General features: G+C 53.1%; 1 protein-coding gene across 3 annotated transcripts in view; it reads left to right on the forward strand.

Moving 5' to 3' along the window:
• Positions 1 to 25356, forward strand: part of LOXL2 (lysyl oxidase like 2) — an 88048-nt gene that overhangs the window by 30482 nt on the left and 32210 nt on the right. For all 3 annotated transcript variants that reach the window (XM_045774056.2, XM_045774057.2, XM_045774058.2), the window contains exons 3-5: positions 2504 to 2679; positions 16441 to 16652; positions 22597 to 22819. In XM_045774056.2, the coding sequence (XP_045630012.1) occupies positions 2504 to 2679; positions 16441 to 16652; positions 22597 to 22819 (611 nt within the window). The remainder of the gene's footprint in view (positions 1 to 2503; positions 2680 to 16440; positions 16653 to 22596; positions 22820 to 25356) is intronic.

The raw sequence follows: 25356 nt of genomic DNA on the forward strand, positions 1-25356 counted from the left end.
CGCGCTTCAGATGCGGAGGGTCTTTTCTGTTGCTAGTACTTAGTAAGACAAACATTGGTTTGTTGTCCAAGCAGCAATTGATTAGGGAACATATGTTTCCGAGGAGCTTGACGGCTGGCAAGCAAGGCCAAATTGAGAAACCAGTTGGAAACCCTCAGCCCAGATGTTTTCAATCAGCTTGTTGTTCCCTACAATGCGTCTGAGGCGCGCTGGTTCGAGCGCTGACCAGCCATCCGTCACAGCAAACGCATCTCAGCGGGGCCCCAGAGTCAGGGACTAGCCCCACGTCCTCCCTGACCTCGAAGAACCTCAGATTCTCCTCGGTTTTCTCGTCTCTACAATGGGAGTGTTTGTATCTGCGTTTTCCTTGCATCCTTGTTTCCCTGCGTGGAAACAACGGGATTCCCTGTTTATCTGAGTAGCTGGAAGGAGGAAGGGAAAGGGCTCGAACATGTACTAGGCCCATACATTATCTCATCAAATCTCCATGGTAACCTGTTTGTTGGGGATCCTTGTTTTCAGTTTAGAAATGGGAAACAGGTTTGGTTAAGTAGCTGGCCAAGATGCGTGGTGCCCAGGCCCGAGGCAGAGAGAGTCTGGTTATCTGGCCCCATCATCCTGTCGAGTCCTGCCTGGAGCCATGAGAAAAAGGAGACCTTTGATTTTGTTTCGTTTCATTTTGTTGGGGCACTTAACAAAAATCACTTTGAAAACCCTTTAGCACTATAAAAAATTTTATTTTTAATTGTGGTGAAATACATATACCATAAAATATGCCGTCTTCACCATTTTTCAGTGTGCAATTCAGTAGTGTTAGTACATTCCTACTGTTGTACAACCAATCTCCAGAACACATTTTGTCTTGAAGAGCGGAAACTCAGTGCCCATTAAACAAGCACTCCTCATGCTCCCCTCTCCCAGCCCTGCCAACCTCCTTTCCACTTTCGGTCTTCATGGACTTGACTACTCCAAGTCCCTCATCTAAGCAGAATTATACAGTTGTCATTTTGTGACGGGCTTATTTCACTGAGCATAATGCCTCATCCATGTTGTAGCCTGTGTTAGAATTTCCTACCTTTTTAAGGCCGAGTAATAGTCTCAGGGTGGTCAGCTCTTCTGGGTACATACCCAGAGGTGGGGCTTGCTGGATCGTATGGTAATCCCATTTTTATTTTTAAAATATTTATTTCTTTATTGAAGTATAGTTGACACATGTTACGTTAGTCTCAGGTGTACCACATAGCGATTCGAAAAGTCTGTTCGTTATGCCGTGCTCACCGCAAGCATGGCTACCATCTGTCACCACACAGCGCTATTGCAATACCATCGACTATATTCCCTGTGCTGTGCCTTTCACCCCTGTGACTTCTGCACTCTGTGACTGGAAGCCTGTACCTCCCATTGTTCATTTCTTGAGGGACCACCCTACTGTTTTCCATAGTGGCTGCCCCATTTTACATTCCCGCCGACCACTAGTGCACAAGGGTTCCAATTTCTCCAGACTTTTGCCAACACTTAGTGTTTTCTGTCCTTTTGACAGTAACCATTCTAATGGGTGTGAAGTGGCATCTCATTGTGACAAACCCTCTAGCACTTTGCATTCTGAAGTCTCTACTTGGTGCAAATCAGAGACACAGGAGGCCAGCAGAATTGCACAGGGTCTCCCAGCCCTGCCTTCACCTGACTTCTGGAACGTGAGGGGGCGGCTCCGTGGGTTAGCAGAGCAGGGCCGTCTCTGATTCAGTGGCTGGGAAACAGCAGGAAGAGAGAAGGGCACTGAATGGACCAGGCTCTGGGCTCAGCGGACGGCCTTGCCTGATAAGCCACCTCTGAGCCAGAGCCCTGTGCCTGGGAAGTGGGAATGACTGTCCCCGAGGTGTGGGGAGGTTAGGGGGTGATACGTATGAAAATACCTTAAAAACTCCAAGCCCTCAGTTGCAAGATAGCTTACCTTTTTGCTGAGGGGTCAGAGTTCAGCCTGTGCTGCAGGTGCAAGGTGAGTCTGGCCTGCACCACGGTCAGTCTAACTAGAATTGCCATCGTCATCATGGTCACCTTGTTTGAGTAACGATGGGCCAACAACAAACTAGGTACGTGCCACGTATTATCTCTAATCTGTACACAGCCCTGCAGCTGAGGTGTCTGATGAGAAAGAGGGGCTTTGACCAAGGTCATATAGCTAAGTGGCTCTGCCAGAATGAAACCCAGCTTACTATCCAAAATCTCTGCCCGTTCTACTAACCACGTGACATCTGGGCTCAAATCTGGTTTCCAAATCACGTTCCATTAACACACCCCCGAATCACATCAGCTGCCCGCTCTGGAAAGGGAACCCAGATGCCCTAGAATGATATCCGATATCTGGAACATACTAATGATTGATGACCACAGTAACTGGCAAAATGAGAGACAAATTCTCTCTCTGTGGATGACACTGGTGCCCGCGAAGACTCAAACCGACTTGGACACACCATTTGGTCTCTCTCTTCTCTGCTTGCTTCAGGGCCCATCTGGTTGGACAATATCTACTGCACAGGCAGAGAGGCGACCCTGGCGGCCTGTTCCTCCAACGGCTGGGGCGTCACCGACTGCAAGCACTCAGAAGACGTGGGCGTGGTGTGTAGTGACAAAAGGATTCCTGGTTTCAAGTTCGACAATTCGTTAGTCAACCACATAGAGGTAAGTCCTGTGCTCCTGAGGACTCCCACACGTGGATATTTTCCTTCTTCCATGTAACTCGGTTCTCACCTACTAATTCCGAGAGAGTGCTAAGGAGGGAGCCCCAGCCAACCTGGTTTGATGCAGGGTGGCTGAGGGGAGGATTTCTGGAGAAGGGGAGGCCACCAGTGGGGAAAGGGCGCTCATTCCCTACACAAAGAATGGCTCGGGTGAAGGCCTGGAAGCCCCGAGGCATGAACGGGGATAAGTAGGTCAGTACTGCCCAAGGCTGCGATGTGAATGCGGGAGCAGTGTGAAAGGAAGCTACGGAGGGTGGGCAGGAAAGCCCCTCTGTGCTCTGCCCAGGAGCTTGCCGTTTGGGCTAGGAAAACGTACTAGTTATCAATTGCCGTGGAACAAATTACCCCCCAAATTTTGCATCTTCAAACAATAGACTTCATGATCTCAGTTTCCAAGTGTCTGGAATCCAGGAGCGGCTTAGCTGGTTGACTCTGATCACATTCTCTCATGAGGTCACCAGGGCCTGGGAGCCCTGTCCCAAGCTGACTCACGCAGCTGTTGACCAGCTTTAGTTCCTGGCCATCAGCTGGAGCCCTCTGATCGTCTGCACATGAGCTCGCTGTGGCCTGCCCGAGTGTTCTTAAGACATGGCAGTTGTCCTTCTCCAGATTCAGTGATTCAAAAGAGAGAGAAAGGGAGCAAAACCCGGAAGCCACAGTCTTTTGTAACCCAATCTTGGAGGGAATAGACCATCATTTCTGCTATATTCTGTTGGTCACACAGACTAACCGTATGCAGTGTGGGAGGAGACTACCCAAGGGTGTGAATGCAGAAAGTGGAGACCATCGGGGCCCATCTCGGAGGCTGGCTACCAAAGGCCCATTGTTTCGAAATCTAGCTGGGGATCCGAGTCACTTTTAAAACGCACTTATTGGGGCCTCACCCCAGACCTCCTGAATCGGAAGTCCCACTAGGGAACCAGACTAGTTTTGAAAGAGCTCTCAGATGATTCCGATGTTGTCAGCCTGACCCAAGTCAGCATTTGGAAATGGCCAGAGGGCTTGTGACCCTTCTACATTTATGGCTACATTTCAGAGTTAGCTTTTCAATAAGTTCTCCACCCAAACAACAAAACCCACAAACGTTTATGGCACTGCTCTTATGTACAAGGTATGTGGGGCTGAGGGCGGGCAGAGTGGGCAGCCTCCTCCAGGACATGTTGGATGTCGCCCCCCAAGGCACTGTGGGATCTGCCATGAAGCCAGGCCAAAGGGCCTTCGGTGTGCTTTAGCCCCCAGCTGACCTCAGAACCAACGCTGAAGAAAGGCAACTTGAAATTGCCCTATTTGGGCTCTAGAGGAAGTTCTCCCCAGACTGTGGTCTTTACATTTTCCTCTCATGACTCACACTGTCCCACTCTTTTCTCATATGTTCCTAGAGCACGCTGAGTACGCTGGGAACTAGTCCAAGCCGGCATTATAGCATGGAAAAGGATTTCCAGCTTTCTCTCAGCTAGCAGGATCAGATTGCTTCTAGCTGACACTCTTCAAATGCTGCTGTTTTATCTGGGAGAGTTAGAAGAGATTGTCAAAGAGCTGATGTGCGTTAGTGTTCCAGTGATCGATGACAACTTCGCTTTCCCGTAAGGTCTGTGATTTGGAGGATGGGCTTGTCCAGCCCGGTTTCACATGTTCCATCTCCGCTCCTTATGACCTCATACGGGACCATTAGCACCCACTTTCTGAGGAGATTGGAAGCTGCTTGGGGGGTAGGGGTGTACCTAATTCGCCATTGCATCCAGTAGATACAGTGCTAGGTACCTGACAGAACAGTGTCTCCGACCCCTAAATTTCCTTCTTAGGAATGCATACCACAGATCGTCATCCCCACAGGTGAAGAATCTCCCAGGATCAAATATCAAATTAAACAGTGATAAGAAAAAAAAACAGTGATAAGAAGCGCATAGAAGCAAATCATTCCTTCACAGCATCACCCTGCTTAATAGAAAAATGAGCTTATTTATAGCATCTTTAATGGGCCTGTGTTCAGCCTAGAACCTCGGGATAATACAGTTGGATTGTCAAGTGAAGATCCAGGCTTCTGGGTATAAGAAAGTCATTGATGGTTTGAATAAAGAGAAGATGGGCCAAAATGTCAGTGGGTTTTTGCGGGTGGGAGAATGAGAAGACTCATCCGCCATTAGAAAAAATGATTCTAGAGAAAGGACTCTGGGCATGGCACTTCAACAGAGAAGTGTTTATTGAATCTGGCTCCTAGAAAAAGCAGACCCTTGACTGGGTAGGATAGGCAGATAAATGACCCCCCACATTCTAGTAAGAAGTACGTTTTTATTCTGGAAGTGCTAAGAGTCCACCATAACAGCTCAGTTCCTGTCTTTACTCTGGACATTTGTTGGGTGCCTGTTATACACACAGCATGGTCTGGGTCTCCATTAGGGAAAGAAAACATGGCCTTATAACCTGAGAAGACAAGATGCATGCCTTTGGAAAGCTAGAGGATCATTTCAAGGCAAGAAGCCTAGACCCTAAACGAATTTACAGTAACCCAGACAGGACTACCAGGGGGATGGGGAACGGCTGGTTTGAAGGGTGGGAAGACTCCCACCGCCTTCCACGCTTTGCAGCTTCCTAGAAGGCCTCCCTCTTGCCTTTATTTATTTTTATTTATATATTTTTTAAGATTTTATTTATTTATTTGACCTAGAGAGAGATAGCCAGAGAGAGAGGGAACACAAGCAGGGGTGGTGGAAGAAGCAGGCTTCCAGCAGAGGAGCCTGATGCGGGGCTCGATCCCATAACGCTGGGATCACGCCCTGAGCCGAAGGCAGACGCTTAACGACTGAGCCACCCAGGCGCCCCTCCCTCTTGCCTTTATACAGTCAGGCTGTTTCCCATGAGCCACAATGGGAGTTTCTTGTCCAGCCTCACACGCTGAGGAAACTTTCAAATGGTGAGCAGTCCCTGGAACCTCTTCCCTTTGGTGTCAGCCGAATACAGGTCATGAAAGGGCCCTCATCTCAAGATATCTGAGGAGAAGCCTTGAGAGTTGCCCCTCCATCTAGGACTTTGTGGCTAGAGCTCATGCTTACTGTCAGAGCTGGCCTGATGGGTAGGGAGCTGCCCAGCCCACCTACAGGGGATATTTGTGGGATGTTGAGAAGTTTCTCCGAAATGCCTCATATAAAAGCTTGTGTCAGTAGCTGAAGTCATGGAATCATTCCTGTTGGCTACAGAAATGGCCCCATTAGATGTTTGTGGATAAGAGGAAGAGATGTAGGCTGGTGGACATGCAGTTAGGTGGGGCCGCAGTGCGATGACTAATGGTGCCCGGGAAGACTGCAGGTTAATCCGTGAACACAGCAGATGGTCTCAAACCGTAGTTCTGGGGCCTGGCTCCTGCCTCTCTAACAGCAGACGTTTATCTGGAGAGTAAAATATGCCTTGATAAAAGTTGTAGGAGACACGAAACTAGAAGGGATTGCTGAAATACAACATTATTGAATGAGATTCAGCAAAACCTCAGTAAGTTAAGATAATAGGCCCAAACCGTAATATATCAGGGATGAATACAAGGTCCTATGTCAAGGTTTATTGAAAAAAAATCAGCCACAGAGTGAAAACCAAGGAGAGTGACTGAAAAGCATTGATTGTATCTCTAAAATCCCTGAAGGGGATTGGCTGACTAAAAGCTCTGTATAAGCCAAAGCTATGATATAGTGGTAAAAAACAAAAACAAAACAAACAAACAAACAAAAAAACCCCAAAAAACAAAAATCAAAAAAACCCATAAGCGTGAATGTGCACTCATACACTGACGGAAGAATTCTTCCCCTAAACTCTTAGTTTTTTGGATCAAGGACAGATCCAGGGTTCAGTTCTGGGGCCATCTTTTAGCTAGGTCACCCAGAGGATGGACCCGCAGGATGGAGACAGGTCTGGAAACCATATCATATGAGGAAATGAAGATATGGTGACAAGAAAAGAGAGGGGAGGGGAGCCATGTGGGTTCTCTTTAAATATTTGCAGTGTTACCATGGAGAAGATGTGTGGTTTATTCTAACCCAGAACCAAGATGGGTAAGAAGGTAATGGGACGTAGATTTCAGCTCGGAGTGAAAACTCTGTAACACTTAGTTCTGCCCCACAGTTCATGGAGCTGCCCGGTCAGTAGCAAGCTCCCGTCACAAGAGTCATTCAAGCAGGAATGGGATGACCTCCTGCCAGGAATGCGCAGCCAGATTCCTGCACTGGGAAGGAAGCAGGATGAGGTGATTGCCAAGTTCTAAGATCCCTGCTTACTCTGCATTTACGAAAATACACCCAGCCCACGCAAGGGGTGCCCATAGCTGGCTGTGGGCAGGGCGCACCGTTGTGTGAATCGGCATCTCTCTCTCTCTCATACACGCACACACACGCACATGCACGCACGCACACAGAAGGGATGCCCGCTGGTGTGTGGGCTCTGTGCTCTGGCTCTCTCCCTGCCTCTTTTCTGGTCCCACCCAACCTTGGCCTTGAAAGCAGGAGCAGACTTTCTGCCCTTCCTCTTCCACATCAAAGCACTAAGGCCCTCCCTGGACTTCCCCAGGTAGCGGTCCATGAATTCAAGTGGCCAAGAGTGGAGCGTGGTCAAAATGAGAGGTCAGTTAATGCTTTCTCTGTGTCTTATGACCCCAGGTGCAAATGACTGGCCTAATGAAAACGTGATGAGGTCACCTCCCCCACCCCCCATCCCATCTCTTCCCACCCTCGAAAGGGTGTGACCAGGATCTCTAACATCCGTCCTTATTGACTCCTGGAGATTGGGGGCAGATCACGGACCATTAGAGGTGACCCTCCCAGGCTTGTGCCTTCTCCGGAGCACACTGGAATTCCCCAAGCAGAGAGTGGAAGAAAACTGAGCATCAGTCTAGACCAAGTTCATCCCACTTTGGAATGCCAGAGGCCTGAGTCACTAAGCCCTGGGGCCTGGCTGATGAATTTCACTCAGTGAGCTCACTGTGCTTCCAGTGGACTCCTCCATCTGCTTGGGGCATCCCCTGGGGCTCTTTGACACTTCATGAGTTCCCTTCTAAAGAAGGGAAGAAGCACATCTCCTTCATATGAATGACCCCACCAAGGGAGAGTTCACAGGTTTGGACCCTGAGCTACCTGTTGGCCAGCAGCCAGAACACTGGGCATGCCGTCCATTCTCTTTCTGAAGATGAGCTGGTTGAATTCTGTCCCTTCCAGCTAGACAGTCTGTCATGCGGGGTGGCAATGGTTTCTCCATCAGAATGACACAGCATGCACTCTTCATTTACAAGGGAGTTTTAAATATTCTGGAGAGGAAAAAACTCAGATGATTTCTGTCAAAGTGCTTAGCAGACTATGAAGTGCTGCAGTAGGTTGGCCCTGGGGGTCCGCCAGCCTTGGTTCACGGCAGCCAGAAAAGTCACCAGGTAGAGTCTCAGTTCTCTGGTTTTCTGGCACAGACTGTACGGTCACGTCTGGCTATGGAGCCTGTCTTGGACCCCAGAGGTGAAGGCAGGGCCCCTGAGTTCCGTTCCAGTGGAGCCTGAGACTTGCAGCTGTGTGTCCGGAGTGCCTGAGCCTTCCTGGGTCTCTGGACTGTAAAACAGCCTTCTCAGAAGGCAAATGAGTCAGAGGCCAATCCTCAAAACCTTCTCAAAAAGAGGCAAGCAGGACCAAAGCATGAAATGCAAAATACTGTTGCTTCCATCTGAGCCACTTTCAAACCTGGGAAACAGAGCCCCAACTAAACCTCCCAGGATTTCAGAGGCTCTTAACTTGAGAGGCTTTGTTTCCTGTCTGTGGCAGTGGACAAGTTGGAAAAAGCATTAGATAAGGAGAGATTACAAATCCAGATGCCCTCCTGAGTAGACCTCTCCACGTTGGCTGTTTTGCACATTGCTAAGTCATGTGCTCATGGAAGGGCTCAAGGCTGGAGCCGTGTGCTGTGAGATCAGGGAACATACAGATCTTTTCCTTTTCTTCACACCCCCACACCACCTTCTTCCGTACCCACTTTTTAAAGGCTCTTTTGCAAAGGCAGTTAGGTTACTGGCACTGATTGGAAACTCCCAGGCTGTGAGATTTAGGTGTGGCCCATCCTTCCAGTGGCCCCCAAGCTCAGTTTCTCCTTGTGACAGCAGGCAGCCCTGAGGTCTGGAGAGGCCAACAGAGGGACAATGAGGCCAGAGCTGGGAGAATCTTGTACCCCTACCCTCCACGCTCTCATATCCTTCTGGAAGGGCACGGAGACCTGAAAAAGCTCTTTCTTCTCTTAACCACAGGAACTGAGGCTGGTGTGAATTCTTAAAATTCCAGGAGTCCAGGTTTGTATTAGTCACCCTCAGCTGCCAAAATGCTTCAAGGTTTCCCTCTCAGCATCAGCCTTATCTCACCAGCATCTGGGGTCTCTAGGAAGGTCTGAGAACTTTCCAGCCGAAAGTCCCCCCCCCCCACCAGAGAGTAGGTGTAGCAGGTTGCACTGGATGATTTAGGAAAGAAAGGGGGTCTGTCCTGCTTCCCCCGATGGCCGCGGGATAGCTGGATGACCTCCCACTGTGGCAGAAGGAGAAACGGTAGCAAGTGGGCAGTTTGTGCCGGACGCTACGGTGGGAGCCCACAGCTCTGAATCCCTAGTCTTGCCGACCCGTTGAGCAGGGCCATCAGATATAGCTGTGCTGGGTTTGTCTCGTAGCTCACAGGGAGTTTGGGCTAAAGGGTGTATGTATAAGATCCTGTCTGGTGTTAACATTCCATGATTCTATTTATTGAGTCTCTATGTGGTCAGGGCTGGCCAGCCACCACAAGGAACCCAAGAGAAGTAGGTCCAGGATGACCTATTTTCCCAACTAAAAATAGGTCATAGCATCTGAAAAGCAAAAGGGCATTTATGCGGATCACGGTACAAAATACTTGAAATTGGGCACGTCCTGACAAACCTGGGAACCTGATTCCTGGCCAGGGTGTTGTTCACACAACTCTTTGAAAAGTATAAATACTATTAGATTTGTGTGTGAGGTGAAATAAGTAAATAAGCGACATTGTACTTACCTGTTAGATGAAATAAATAAGTTGCATTAAAGTTTATCTTAGGTGAAATAAATAAATGGACAGCATGGACTCCAGGTTCGAACGTGAAGATTTGGATGGGAAATCCGTGGCAGCTTGGAAAGGGAGAGAAGAGAACATGGAAGATTAGACGTGGGATGCAAGATGGGAGAAGCAGGCAGGAGAAAGACTCATGTTGCCCTGCATGGGTTCTGTAGGGCAGTCCTCTCATGTGGCTAGGGTGGGGCTGCAGGGGACGGCAGCAGTTCAAATGAGTCACCTGGCCCATGCTGGAGGGGTCAGTGCCAAGGAATCCCCACCCCCCAACTCCATCCCCGTGAGGCTGTTGCTAAGTTAGTTGGATGCTGGATCTGGTCATACATTCCTCTGATACGTTTTCACCGAGCACCAGACGCTATGCCGGCACTGGGAGTAGACCGAGGAAGGAGACAGCCTTGCCTTCCTGGAGATTGCAGTCTGCTAGTGAAGGACAGTTCCACAAATCGTGCCTTTGTTACCATGGTGATAATTACCCTGAGAAGCAGTAGGTACCCCAGTTGGGAGTCTGGCCCAGGACATGGCTGGTTGGTGGCGTCAGCCCCCCTGCTGGGTCAGAGGGACTGGTTGCTGGAGCAGGTGTCCTGCCAGCTTCCTGCAGACAGCAGGGCTCGCTTGTTCTCCGAAGAAGCAGGCTCTGTTACCTACCCCAGTGCTTTCAGGTTGGAAAAGGAAATACAGAGCATTCGATTTTCCAGCAGCCTTGTAAGGCTCTTGATTTATAGCAGGAGGGCCCAGACAGACTGCAGGTTTTTTCCTCTGGTGGCTCAGAATGACGTCAGCTCTCCACACCACCCCCACCTGACTGGCCTCCATCACATAGAGCGGAGGAGCGATCGCGGCCATGCCTTCTCTCTTCCCCTTCATCCATCTGACCCAGTGGGAGTTCCCGGATAGAGACTGTTACTTCTTACTCAGCTCCTTACTCTGTGAACGCTGATCTGATCATCAAAAGGAGATAATTACAGGGGCACCTGGGTGGCTCAGTGGGTTAAGCGTCTGCCTTTGGCTCAGGTCATGATCCTGGGGTGCTGGGATTGAGTCCCGCATCAGGCTCCTTGCTGAGAGGGGAGCCTGCTTCTCCCTCTGTCTGCTGCTCCCCCTGCTTGTGCTCTCTCACTCTCTCTCTGTCAAATAAATAAATAAGATCTCAAAAAAAAAAAAAAAAAAGGAGGTAACTACAGTGTGGCCAGATTCTTGCCTCAGGCTGTTTACAGATGATACCCATTTAGCTAAACCATCTAGATGTGTGCGGAGGGTCAGATCCGCTTTTAATTCAGTGCAGTAACTTCCTTAGCGTCAGAGTTTGAGAGGCAAGGGAGGGTGTTAATAGCCCAATGACAAGGGAGCGCACGGAGAGGGTGTAGACCTTCTGCTTGTCCATCCATAAGTCACACGAGTAGTGCTTATGCTGTGAAGAGAGGCAAGGGCTGCCTAGTTGTTTATTTTGCATTAAACGAAGAATAAAGGGAGTCTTTACTACATTTTTGGCTTGGGAGTTCAATGTTCAGCTAAGACGAATTCCTGTAATTGGATTTTTAAAAAATGATTATTGGTCCGTTCCAAAAATATTTGAGGACCCACTATGTGTCATGTCTGGCCTTAGGGCCATGGATAAGACAGAAATAAGGCACTGTCCCACCCTCAGGAACTCACAAGTCTGAGGTGGCAAAAACACATTGGAAAGATAAATAATTAGAGTATAAGACAGTCAGGATAAGCCAAGGACTCTGAGCAACTCAGAGAGCAAATGCACGGGGAATAAAGAAATCCATTCTCTGCGGCCTAGATATTTGGAGAAGGGGGCTTCGTGGAGGACTTGGTTCTCTCTGTTTCCTGTCAGGAGTGACAGCAAGAGACTGGCGTGTCGGGTTGGCCGGTGCGTCCCAGGGCCTCACACGGTGCCAGGAGCACTCAGACACGTTTCAAACGCATGAATGAGATTGTCCCTGAGGTCAGGAGGACTCAGACAGAAGGAAAAGAGAATTTCAGGGAGGTTCAATGCTGGGCTTTAAGAGTGATGTCTGTGGCAGTGAGAGAAGGTCGCTGGCTGGAGAAAGGGAAGGGAGGGAGTGGTATGGATCAGGGAGCCCAAGGCCTGGGGAGCCATGGAAAGGTTTGGAGCAAGACACGACTACACAGTAGGCTAGGTGCTGTGAGAGGCAGACCAGGTCAGCGATTCCTCCACACCGGGGAGCACTCAGCCTGTGTGAAATGACAGGGCTCCGGTCATTTCACCCCCTGGTTCCCGTTGCCACCTGACTGGCAGACGGAGATGGGAATGGGCCAGTGACGGAAGGCTAGACGGGGCGCTGCCGGGTGGCCGGGCGGTAGGTCTGAGGAGGGCAAGGCGCAGAAGGCAGGTGAGGCTTGTGGTCTGCAAGCTGGACGGGCGGGAGCCTGACTCGGTGAGCGGAGGCAAGGCTGAGCGTGTCTTGGATGTGTCTGCTTTGAGGTGCTGAGGAAGGTGCCGAGCTGGTGGTTGGGAAAATGGATCTCGGTCTGGAAGGCCCGTTTTTGAAACAGCTGAATAAAGGCAGCTGAGGGCTTAGAGAGCAAGATGCAGGAAGCCGTTAGCAATAGAGGGATGAGGCTTGCTAGGCAAGCAGAGGTTGTGTGGGACCAGCCGTGCGTCCTCGTTGGGATGACCGCGTACTCGTGTATCTCACCACCGAGGTCCTCCCTCCTCGACACCTCTCCAGGGATGCCTTCTCAGGTGGGAAGGCCGGGGCTGATATTCCTTCAGAGGGAAGGAAGATAACTGGGCTGAGATGGGGCCCTTACACACATGCCTCCCAGGATGGGGGGGGGGGCTTTGCACCCAGTGCCGAGCTTTGCAGTTGTGAAGTATGACCTTACAGGCTTGCTGTTTGCTTGCCTTGCCTCCCCCTGTATCTTTACCTGATGCAATCTTCAACTAGCTTTTCAAAATTGGTGATTTCTCCTCATTGGCGACAGCCCCAGACTGTCACATTGTGGAATTTTTGCAAGTCATTCACAGATGCTGCAAATGTGAAATGTTGTGCAGATACAAGACTGGGAGTCCTGCCCCGGTGCTCCTGCAGCGGCCTTTCTTTCCAGCAGCCTGCTGGCTGAAGCAAGGAAGGTCCTCACCTCCCTGCACCTGGATTTGCCCTTTTGGAAGTGTCTGATCATCACTCTCGAGCCCTGCTGGGGACGAGATGAGTTCTGAGTAGGACAAGTCTAGAAGGTTCTGTGAATTCCTTGGAAGAAGGTCTTATTGGAGATCTGGGTGAACTCTTATCTCTGGCAAGAGAGACAGCATTCAGACTTTAATTCGAAAATATGCCAGACACATTGCCACCTTTTGGGCTATAGGGCTTAATGTATAATCAGCAAGTCTAGAGAGCTCTTTGTGAGAAAAAAAAAGTGTGTCTATGGTTTAGTGTTTCACATCTTCTCGTCTCTTTTGGAGTTGAGCTTCTGAGGAAAAGAAAAATCTAGCCCTTGTGGTTATGGAAGAGATTCCACAGCAGTGAAGTAAGGGGGAAGTTCTGTGTGTCTGTGTGTGTCTTCCTGCACAGAAGTCTCTGAGCGGCCTGTGGGAGCTCGTCAGCGAACAGTGAGCCCTGAATGTGCGCCACGAAGGGTTTCCCTGCTGCCCCCTGGCCCGAGTCCAAGAGCAGCTGGGAGGCAGCTCTCCCCACACGTACACTCTGGTCTGACTCATGGCTCCTCCCACCGGAGCACAGGATGGACTTCGAACACGTGCAGGCCCCAAAGGGACCACCCAGAAGGCCGAGCCCCTGACCCCGCCTCGTGTGGGTGGACTCAGTACCTCGCACTGGATGGGGCATGAATGGGAGGGCAGAGACCAGTGGTCTCCAGTCCCAAGCACAGGGTTGGAGTCCGAACTCAGTCTTCACCCTTGTTTACCTACTTACCAGCTGTGTGAACTGGGAGAAGTGAAATCTTGCCAAGTTTTCTCATTTTTCACCTGGAACACGGGTGTACCATCGGCTTGCTCGTGGGTTGTCATGGGAATTGAGGGAGCCCAGAGCCTGCTGTCTAACGATAGGTTGGTGTTTGATAAGTGAGGGCCCTCGCCCAGCTTTTGGTATTCAGAGAAGAGACAGGGCCCTGTGGCTGGGGCAGAGGGAGGAGGGCTGGCCAGGTCCATCGAGGAGACAGACTGAATTTTGTTGAATGAATGAATAAATGAATGACTGCAGTGAATTTGAGTCTGACGGAATGAGGAGTTGGTTCCATGGAGGGAGAAAAGAAGACATTCCATTTTGAAGGAACGACCCTGAGCTTGTCCCTCTCTGGACCTCCCCTGCACTGCGTGGGCGTACAGACACCCTCCCACTCCCACATACAGAGACACACAGACCCACACAGAGAGAACGCATGCACTCACGCACGCACTCACACACACACAGAGGCAGGGAGTTGGTGGGAGAATAAAGACAAGGACACCTTGCTCTAACACATTCTCCTCTCTTCACCTCATTACCTTGAGCCCACTTGGCTCCCCCTCCCCCACGCTTCTACGAAAGAGGTGCCACCTGGCCCAAGACAAGGGTCTGCTGTGTCCCCTCCCCACTATGCGGGCTGGGGTGCCGAGGGTCACATTTCACATCTCCCCTTAGTGAGCCTGCACTGCTGCCCCATGGCAGGGGGGCATGGGGGAGGGAAGGATCGGAATTTAATAAAGTTGGTCCGGGCTGCCTGCCCTGTGGAGTCACAGGGCTGGCGCCTCAGCGGTAACTTTCCTTCTGGGCATTTTGCGGGGCGCTGGAATTCCAGACCCGCCTCCTGAGGTGGGAAGAGGCAGGAGGGGCTGGTCTGCAGGCTGGTCCAGAGATCAGGCCCTTTCTTGGCTTGTCCCTGTCCACGTGTCTTGGTGGCACAGGTCCTGTGGCCTGAATGGAGGCCGTAAAGAATCCAGGATTTAAGCTGACAAACATAATCCTGCCCCTGGCACTTTCCTTCCTCTCTGCATGGAGAGGAGCCGGGGCCAAATGCCATCACTCCTGGCCCACATACTTTCCACTGCCTTGCCGGGCTGCTGGAACAGGGCCTGGCTTTGCACCCTGAAGCCGGGGTGAGGAGACATGAATCCCCGGGCACCCAAATAATGGTTCTGTTCAACCTAGTGGTTCATTTGCATCCTGGCTGGACAGGGGCTCAGGCACTCAGGTTGCCAAGATCCTGTGCCCGCCGCCCCCGCCCCCCCCGGCCCAGCTCGGAGAGCTCCTCACACTGCACTCCCTGCCTCTAGGTGGTTCTCGGAAATAATTAGAGTCAACCAGTTTTCTTACCTGGAAAACGGACGGCAATAGCTCCGAAACACCCCATTCTGTTAGTTGAGGATTAAGCAGAAGAATGCACTAGAACACTCCTTGTGCGGCTCGCACATGGGCTGTTGCTGTTACATTGCAGTTAACCAGATCTGAGTATAGATTTGGGGCTGGGGACAGTGAGGGGGCTGGAGGCACAGGGGGCATCAGTCCTGACCGGCTGTGGGCTCCTCACTAAGTAATCTGGGCATTATTATACAGTGAAGGAACAAGATCTCTCTGTGTTTTAGAAAGGCCTCTGCTGGCTGGCCCTGTAGCCGATGGATGGAAGAGGGAGATGGAGGCAGGGACCCAGGGAGCCTTGCAAGAGCCGGTGGTGGTCCCATAGGGCAGGGGAAGAAAGAGGAGGGGGTGGAACTAAGAGATTCGGGAGGGAGCTTCCGTAGTGTTTGGGGGCACATCGAGTGAGCACAGGTATCACTAACTCCAAGTAGCCCCCCATTCCTCTCATCCATCTTGGCCTCTTGAGGCCCCCTGTCCTTCTTCCAAATCCCTGGGCCTCTGGGGTAAGCGTGGGGCAGGGACATTGCCGCTCAGTGTCAGAGGTGTGGGGAGGAGAGCCCACAATGCAGTGCGGCAAGAGTCCCCCCTCCCGTGCCCAGCCTCTTCTGCTTCCTCCTGTCAGGGTCCTGACTCTTTGGTCACTGCCTCAGAAAGATGGATGGAGGTGGGGGTGGGGGTGGGAGTGGGTGTGAGGAGCGGGCTTTCCAAGGGCCTCAAGTCATCTGGAATCTTTCCTTTCCTGGCCACAGCTCAGTGACGGTGTCCATCCCTACCTCCTGCGGGGCAGGCCTGAGTCCCTACACAAAGCTCCTCCCTCCCCCTTCTCTCCTGGGGTTTTCTGCCTGAGGAACACCCACACCAGGGGACGAGGCAGAGTGCGGGATGGCACCACCAGCCTCAAGATGGCCAAGGCTCCTCCACCTGACACTTCGGTTTTACTCAAAGCTTAGTGGGGACACACACATACAGGCACACATGTGCACGCAGACATGCTTTGGCGTAAAATCCAAAATCCAGATCGTTTTTAATGTAGAACTTGCAAGGTCAAAGAACACGTTCTCACTTCTGCACTTATTTTGAGAACCCATGGAAGGAGTCTGCCGCACGCTCTGTCCGCGCTCGTAGGATGTAGGAGAAGCCGCCGGGGTCCTGGGGCTCCTCTCTGACTGCTCCTGGCCACGCCTGCCCCCCCCCAGGGTCTGCAGGGCAGAGGCAGGCTGCAGAGTGCCCGGCCTGCAGGCCCCCCTCATGGCCGGACCAGGCAAGTAACTCCTCTGCCCCGTGCCTCCTCCTTCCCAGAGCCTGAACATCCAGGTGGAGGACATCCGGATTCGGGCCATCCTGTCGGCCTACCGCAAGCGCACCCCCGTGACAGAGGGCTATGTGGAGGTGAAGGACGGCAAGAGCTGGAAACAGATCTGCGACAAGCACTGGACAGCCAAGAATTCCCGAGTGGTCTGCGGCATGTTTGGCTTCCCGGGGGAGAAGACGTACAACACCAAAGTGTACAAGTAAGGGGGCGGCTGACTCCTGGGCTCTCACCCTGCCTGGTTACTGGTCAACTCTGCCAGGGGGCCCCCCGCAGAGGAGAGTCCTTCCTGCCCCACGTCGTGGCAGGCCTGCCCGTGGCCCTCCTGTAAGCCTGCCCTCCAGGAACTTCCGCTCCTGTGGGAGACAGACCCCAAAAGCATGACGGAGGCAGGGTGAGGGAAGGGTGAGGGCCAAGATGAAGGGCAAGGTGCTCCAGCCAGGAAAAACCCCACCTCTCGGTGCGCACGGTCAGCGTAGTGACCACAGGGGCTGAACGAGGACAATACTAGCCAGGCCGGGGCGGGGGGCAAGGGCAATGCCAGCTTAAGGAGACATGTCCACTTTTCCTCAGGGAATGATTATTCAGAGAAATCTGGACCTTTCAGCAACTGTCAGGAAATTGAAAAATGGTTCGCTTTGACTCAGTTACACGCATCCCAGTTAAACTTACAGTGCTGTTACGGTTTCCAAAGTTAGCATCTCCCAGGGGTAAAGGGAGGCGATACCAATGAGACGTAGAGTAACCTGCCCCGAGGGGTGTCCAGTGAAGGGATTGGGTCCCCTGCCAGGCTGGCCGCTGGAGTCCCTTCGTTGGTAGTGGGTCTCCCTCTCTCCTCTCCTGGGGTAACGACGGTCTGTTTCTGAGTGCTGACTGGTGCCGGGCTCTGCTCCTAGCCGTCGAACCCTCACAGCACCAGGAAGTAGGGGGCTGCTTCAGAGTCGAAGAAAGAAAGTCAGAGGCAGGAGAGCTAGGATCTGAACACGGGTCTCCAGCTTCAGGGTCTACACTCCTAGAGAGTGTAGACTCAGGACACTACGTCTCTCCTTTCAAACCAAGGACAGGGAATTTCGAAGTCAGGAGACGTGGGTTCCACGCCAGGCTCTCCTTCCAGACCCCTGGGGTCGGGGCGGGCTCCATCCCTCCCTGGGCTTGGCCTGGCCGCCTTTGGTTAGAGCCCCCAGTCCGCCACAGGGGTGAGCGCTGGCAGCCGGGCAGGCTCACCACACTCCTGGGGGTGTGTCGATTCCCACCTTCCTCAGCCTCAGACACGGCCCAGACCTTCCTGGTCGCACAGGGCAGCTGGGAGGTGGAGTGGTCTCGGGCCTCCGAGTCTCTGGAAAACTCCCGCCAGCTGGTCAGCTCCTTCCCTGGGGACACCTTCTCAGCTTTTCCGACCCACTGGAGCCAAGAAAAGCAAACCCCTCCCCTGGCTGGCCCCACCACAGCCCCCAGCCCCGTCCCAGGAGCGGGACGGCTGCCATCAGGCCAAGGCCAAGCAGCACAAGGCTTGTTCAGTTGAAAGCCATCTCCCCAGCTGAGGACGGTCCTGAGTCCTCTTGCTGCTTTCGAGGAGGGGTCTCGGATCTGTTTTGGCGCTGCGCCCCGGGCGATCCTCTCGTGGGCTGGGTTGGAAACCCTCTCCTTGCTCCTCCCATACTCCTGTGTGCAGCTTCCCTGTTCAAACTGGGACAGGAAAAGGCCCCAAAGGGCTGGGAGGCATCCAAGGCCATGGTGGTGGGTGGTGTTCTCAGCCACATTGGGAGATGATTAACTGACGCTGCTGAAAACCAGCTCCAATTCCTGACCTCTCGCCGGAGAGGGCAGGAGGGCGGGCGCTAAACCTTGCAGACTTGTTTTATGTTAGCCTCAGAGGCTCAACTGACCGTTGAGCCCCAAAAGAGAAAGGCACACTGGGAAGTTTCTGCCTCCGTGGTGCTCTTCGGGGCAGTGATGGCAGGCGGCTGGAGGAAGCTGTTCGTGATGAGCTGGGACTCCCAGGGCCTACGGCAGCCTCAGACATCACCTGGTTCAAGCCCTCGGTCTGCACAGGAGACGCAGGGCTGCAGGCAGGGCACTCGGGGGTCCCAGAGCCCACCCGCCCAGAGCCCGCAGGGGAGCCCAGTGTGTTCTCCACACTGCTGCCGCCCTCTTCAGCCCCGGCTCCTGCTCTGCTCCCCCCCAGAGGCAGGGCCTGGCTGGGTGGCCCAGGGAGTCTGGGAGCTGGGGTGGGGCTGGCCTGGGGACAGGGGGTCTGTGAGCCGTGCTGAGAGGCTATGGACAGCAGAGGCCTGGGAGCCAAGTGAGGGCCACCCTGTATGGTCCCTGAGTCTGCGCCTTCCAGTAGCATCTTTCCCCAGTTCCCTTTGACCCTTCCCGCAGCCTGTCCCTGCTGTTGCTGACATCCCTCAATCCCAGGGAGGCCCTTCACCCTAGGGAGGAGATTGTTTTCAAAGTGATTCTGTCTGGGGTGGGGTTAGCCATCTCCAAGTCTCTACCAGGTCCAAAGGAGCTTTGTAACCTTAGACATTCATTCACTTGGGCAGTGCCTGAGGCCTCTCCTCTTGCTCTGTCTGCTAACTGGTGTGTCTGGGGGCCACTCAGGGGCCTCGGTTATCCCCAGGGCCGGGACCATAGCTCATGAGAGCCTCTCGGCTCACCACCGTCCACCCTCCAGGTGGTTCCCACGTGTCCCTCAGAGTCCTTGTGCCCATAGGGCCACTGAGAGTGGAGTCAGTTTCCCCACCAAGGGCTGCTTTGCCATGAGCTGACTTATGCTGTGGTCCGGGGAGCCGTGAAGGCTCCTTGAAGCTAATGACACTGAAACTTCGGGGCCCCATTCTTGGAGCCAGGAGCATTTTGTGGTCATTTTTGTTCTTAGAGCAGGATCCCAGAGTTGACATTGATTTATTGATGGGAGCTCACTACGCTGAGATTCTGCATCTAATGTTACGTCTCGGGAGTTAGGAAGAGCTTTAACGATTTGGTTGGTTGGCTGAGACGTGAACCAAAATGTGGCCCACCGTGAGCGAAACGGAAATGCCTGCCCTCCTTGGTTTCATGCGGAGGAAGGGATTCAAAGGCTTAAGGAGACTGGAACATTGGAGTACATTTGTCAGCTGAGACCTCACCCACCCTGGGAGGGTCCAGAAGACACACTTTCCCTATGACTGAGGAATAAATTTGTGCGGGAAACCCTGGCATTCTTAAGAGTTCCCTGGAAGCTCTTCACTATAGGCCATACCTCCCCCTAACTGGATCCCAGGGTAGAGGGACTAGGTGACAACACGCAGCCTCCCAAGGCCAGACGGACGTGGTCCCCGAATGACAGCAGAATCGGAGCAGGCATCAGAGCAGCTTGACTCCTGCAGACCCTTGGCGTGGGCTGATTGATCATGGTGCCGTGGGCTAGTTGATGACGGTGTTCCCAGAAGTGAAATGGATAGGAAGCCTACTGAATTCTTACTCATTCTAGATGAACAGAAACCCCAGGTTGAGAGAACAAAAATCGAACCTAAATCATAAACACAGAGAGTCACACCCCTCCCCCAATTCCCAGCCCCGAGCCAACTTACAGACCCAGGACCTTTTGAACGAAGGGGAGGCTGGGTCCCCTTGAGAAAGGACCCCAATACACTGCCAAAAATTTACCATGTTAATCAATTTCCCAGCCTTCCCCAAAGGGACCTATGGCCTTTTACCGAAGTGTGCCTTGGGGAAGAGGAAATAACCAGAACTTTACTGGACACAGGCTCTGAATGACGCGCTCCCAGGAGACTCACAGATCACTATGGCTCTCCAGTCGGAGGAGGGGCTTATGGAGGTCAGGTGATCGATGGAGTTTTAGTTCAGGCCCAGTGGGTCTCTGAGCCCATCTTGTGGTTATTTCCCTAATTCTGGAATCTGTCATTGGAATGGACATACACAGTAGCTGGCAGAATCCCTAACAAAATCTGGCTTTTCCCTTGGCTGGAGAAGAGCCAGGAGGACCTTTCATTTTTACTTGCAGCAGCCCAGCTGTGGGTTCTTCCTGCTACCCTGCCCTAGGCCTGGTCACCTCTTTCTCCAGCAGGCTTCCCCCTGGGCCCAAAGCCGCCCCTCACTCCAGTCACTCTCCAAACAGCAGGCCTGAGGCGGGCTGTCCACGCATCCTCCCCAGCGCCTCAACTCGTGTCTGCACCCCCTGGCCTGGCCCTGGTGAATCACTGGGGGGGAGGGGCTGCTGCCTGTGTAGTGGAGGGCCACGGCGCATTCCTGTGAGCTGATGTGAGAGGGACGCAGGGCTGCCTGGGAAAGGCAGGAGCAGTTCTGTGTTTGCTGTGGGTGCTTCCGTCTACATTAAGAGCTCAGTACATCTGTTGCTGGGTGAGGGTGGTGTTCACTGAACCCTGGAAGCAAGAGGATGTTTTAGGCCAGGGAGGCCTGGCCAGTCCTTGTGCAGCTGATCTCCCCCGAGTGTGCTCTCTCACATAACGTGGGGGCGTCCTGAGGAACAAGCTGGAGACTCCCCCCAAGTGTGTTCTCCAGTCCGAGGTGGGGGTGTCGTGGGGAACAAGCTGGAGGTTGTTTCCAAGTGCAGGGGTCTTGTATGCAGGAAGTGGGGAGGGGCAGCGGTGCTTGGAATTATTAACAGCCCTCCTGCAAAGTTCTTCACCGTGGGCTACAGGGCTGTGGGGCACACATCCTGAATTTCCCAGGGTAGTCCTTTTTCCAAAGATTCTGTGTCATCGGGCACACAGGTACACTAGAATTTTTCCTAGTTGAAATTTTTGGTTAAGGAAAGAAATTGGCAGTGTCTGTAGGGTTTCACCTTCCTCTACGTTCACATCCTTCACTCTGAGACGAAGCAGAAACTTCCAGTCTGGCCCTACCAAGCAGAAACAGGACCCCACTTCTGCCCCACCCTGGGCCAGCCTGCCCTGGGAGGCCCCTCCACTGGGCCCCTGGCGGCGATGCTGCCTGGCTGGCTGTGGCATCTCACTGGTTCTGCCAAGCAGGGACAAGCACACAGACCCCTGGGAGCTGGGAGAGCGTGACAGGACAGGGTGTCTTCCCTGCCCTCCTCCTTTGCAAACCCCACCATCATTCAGAGCCGAGCTCAAGCCCTGGTCCTCCCCAAAGTCGTGTCAGGACGGCAGCCGTGGGGAGTCCTATCTTCTCCAATCCCCTTTGTTTCTCCTTTAGCCAAGGTAGCTGTCGGTTCTTTTACAAACACACACGAAGCCTTTCCTGTGTGCAGTTCTAATTGCTTGGCAAGTATTATAAACGATCTCATCAAGTAGATCCCATTGCCGCTTCTAATTTGGAGATCAGGAAACCGAGGCCCAGTACTGTTAACCAGTTCCTTACTTACTGGTTGGTTATTGTTTTAGAAAACACTTTGGCTCACCCTGATCTTTATTCTGCCTTCCAAAAACACAGAAAAAGGAACGCTTTACACATAATACAGGCTAAGAGCTTCCCTGGGCTATGCTCCGGGGACACCATCAGCCTCACTGGCTCCCACGTGAAGATTTGCTAATAAGGTCTGTGGCCAAGTTTCATGACCATTTTAATTTCCAGGCAAGTTATACTTTGATTCAGCCCATGTTAGGACTGTTCTCGTTGCTTCTCATTGGATCCACACCTTTGATCTTGTATGTCATTGGGAGAGAGTTTAACATTCAACTTGTTCTGCTCATGGACGCAGGCAAGAAACCACAACCAATCGTGCTGAAATGATCTGAAGGGTTAGGTGAGCAACCATTCTGGTTTGCCTGGGATTGAGGGTTTCCTGGGACCAGGGATCGTACCTCTTCTAGATCCCAATCTGCATTTTGCATTTGTAGGCTTTAGTGTTATCCCACTCCTGAGTCCCTCCTCTCCTAGCATATGAACCGCCCGGGGGAAGGAGGCCACATCTGCCTGTCCAGGTCCTGCTCCCGGCGCCCAGCATGGTGCCCCGCATGGCTGGGGTGCTCAGCAGTGCTCGCCCACTCATCTAGCCTGAGCTCCAGATGCACAGACCAGACCCGTTCATTCCCTCCGCCCCCAGGTCCCCAGAAGCCAGGACGGCGGCTGGCCCCGGGCCCCGTACCTGGTTGTGGAAAGAATGAGGGGTGGGTGTCATGACGCCCTGGTCACCCGCTGCCTTCCGCCCTCTGCAGAATGTTTGCCGCCCGGAAGAAACAGCGCTACTGGCCGTTCTCCATGGACTGCACGGGCACGGAGGCCCACATCTCCAGCTGCAAGCTCGGCACGCAGGTGTTGCTGGACCCCGTGAAGAATGTCACCTGTGAGAATGGGCTGCCAGCTGTGGTGAGTTGTGTGCCTGGCCAGGTCTTCAGCCCCGACGGGCCCTCAAGATTCCGGAAAGCCTACAAGCCAGAGGTGAGGACGCGGCCAGAGGTCTGGCTCCTTGGCGCGTTGTGGGGGGAGGGGGGAGGGTGGCAGTTCAGGGAGCAGGCAGGGACCCCCCCAGGAGAGAATGAGGAGAGCTGGCCCCAACTCAGACCACTTGCCTGCAGGGCAGGAATGTAGTAGGATGCCTGTCACTGCTGGCCCCACGCATAGATGCCACCTCTAGAGTGTGACGAGCAGCTGGGCCCCGGCCCCAAATCATCAGCACCCCGCCTGGCCTTCCACCATTGCTACTCTGAGACCGGAGTCCCCTCCGTGGAGGGCAAATACCAAGGAGAGGAGAGCACCTTGTTATCCACTGTCACAGGCTCTGTGCGCTGTCTGCTGGCCCGGCACGAAAGCAGGGGTGGGGAGTCCTGCTTAACTCCCAGAGGAGGACAGTGTTCTGAAGTTGTGGGGAATTCAGCATAATTCTCAAAAGCACGTGAACTCCACTACAAATGTTTCCAAACATGTTTTGGTTTTGTTCTGCAAAAAAAAAGGGTAAAAATTTTAAAAAGCTTTCACCAAGACAGACAAGGAAAACCTGCCATTCCCATGTCTGTGTCACCTGTAGCCCTCAGTCAGGTTCCATGTATGCAAGCAGACCTGCGTGCGTGTTCACGTATGTGCGTGTGCGTGAGTGCACGTTTGTGTGTGCGCATGCGAGTGCGTGCAAGACATGTCGATGTACATCTGCTCACGTAAGTAACACCCCGTGTCAAGGGTCTGATTTCTTAGGACAAGTGAACTGTCCCGACCACGGCAGGCTTGCACAGCCTCTGAAACGGAGGAAGCGCGCTCCTCTGTCTTTCATTGAAAATCATTAAGAGGAGATTCATTTTTCGTTTTCCTCCTCTTCCTTTTTTCGATATCCATCAAAGGCTGTCTGTGATGTGCATGTTCTGGAAACTGCTCTCATGGGACTGGTGGGTGGGAATAGCACATGGGAGGAGGAGGAGGCGGGGTAGGAAGGGTGGCTGCTCGTCTATTAGGGAATGATTCCCCGTGCCGGATAAAACTCCACGCTCACCTGGACGGATGAGTTCCGAGTCAGCTCTGACCACGTCACGGTAAAAGGAGGGAGAAAGGCCATGATGGGGACAGACGGTGTGTCCGCTGGGTCCAGGGCATGGGACGGGAGGAGCAGCCCCTCCCCGGGCTCAAGCCGCCTCATTCTGTGTCTCTTTCCCCTCTCCCTGTCTCTCCCATCTTTCCGCTCTGCCCTCTGCCATCTGCTCTCCCCATCAGCATCTAAGGGCCTGCTCTTGGGAGGGGGGGTGATAGCAGTCATCTGAAGGAAATGGGAAACCCGGGCAGGAACCAGTAAACCATGTTGGGTGTCCTCTCCCAGGCCGGGGGTGGTGTATTTGCACAAAAGAAAAAGTCTTCAATGAAAGGAGTGAAATGAATGCTGTGAGCCCAGCCATCAACCAAGGGGTATGGGAACTATTTGGAGTGCCTTCGTGACTCTTCCAGCAGGCGGCCATCCCTGCCCCCTCAGTCCCCAAGGGGCCTCCAAAGTGCGCAGGCCCACCATACGGCACATGCATGCAGCCAGGCGACACAGACACCCCCAGACAGTGCCGTTCCCCTACCCCCGCAGCCCCACACACTCTCACTTGCCCCCCTGCCACGTGATGTGATGGCCACATCCTTCCTACAGCCTCTGCCCGAGCGTCTGAGCTTTTCTCGTGTGTCATCCAGAATACCAGACCCTACTGTTTTGGAATTCCTCTTGCTGTGTGGTTTAAAGCAAAGGAATTGAGTTCATGCCAAAGGAATTTAAAAAAAAATAAAAGGTTGGGGGGGAGTGAGGCTTACATCACATTTTCCCTTGGTTTCTTCCTTTCCTCCACGGCCGGCTGACTCTGCTCGGCCAGTGCCAGGCTGGGGTGAGGTGATTTGGCACTCTGCCTCCATCAAGTTGGGGGCATGGCTGGTCTGCCCCCTCATAAATGAGCAGCCACCTTTCCTCCCCGCCCCCCGTCCCATGTGCTGTTCCCACCTACCGGCCCATATGAGCAGTTTCCAGAACATGGAAGTCACAGCTACCTATGCAAGACAGCTTGGGCTGGGCATCAGGGGAACGGAGAGGGCCCAGCTCCACTGCAAACAGGCCACAGCCAGCAGGTGTCTGGTTTGTTTTCTAAAGCTAGAAGATCCCAGGTGTTTTGCACATACCCCGTCCCTCTTCTCTCCCTAGTGCCAGGCTCAGAGCCGTCCCCATGGTCTGTAAGTCTGGGTGCTATCACTGCGCTCTGCCACGGCAGCCACGAGGCACCGCCAGTGGGGCAGAGCCATGTGGCCGAGTGGGAACCTCGGCTGGAGGATGGAGACACAGGTTCTGGTTTGATGCCTCGGCCCTCAAGGTGGCTGGTGTACTGAATGCCAACAAACACCAGCTCCAGCTAGGCCACCGTGGCCGGGCTATCGGTGGATGTGGTCTGAGGACCACATAGGCCCAAGTGGAACAATGACTCTGGTCTGATCCAACGCACATAGAATGGCTGCGTAGCCACCCCGCT

Source organism: Ursus americanus, chromosome 13, assembly GCF_024610735.1.
Source record: "Ursus americanus isolate L20-20 chromosome 13, mUrsAme1.1.p, whole genome shotgun sequence".
In the NCBI taxonomy this organism is placed as follows: Eukaryota; Metazoa; Chordata; class Mammalia; order Carnivora; family Ursidae; genus Ursus; species Ursus americanus.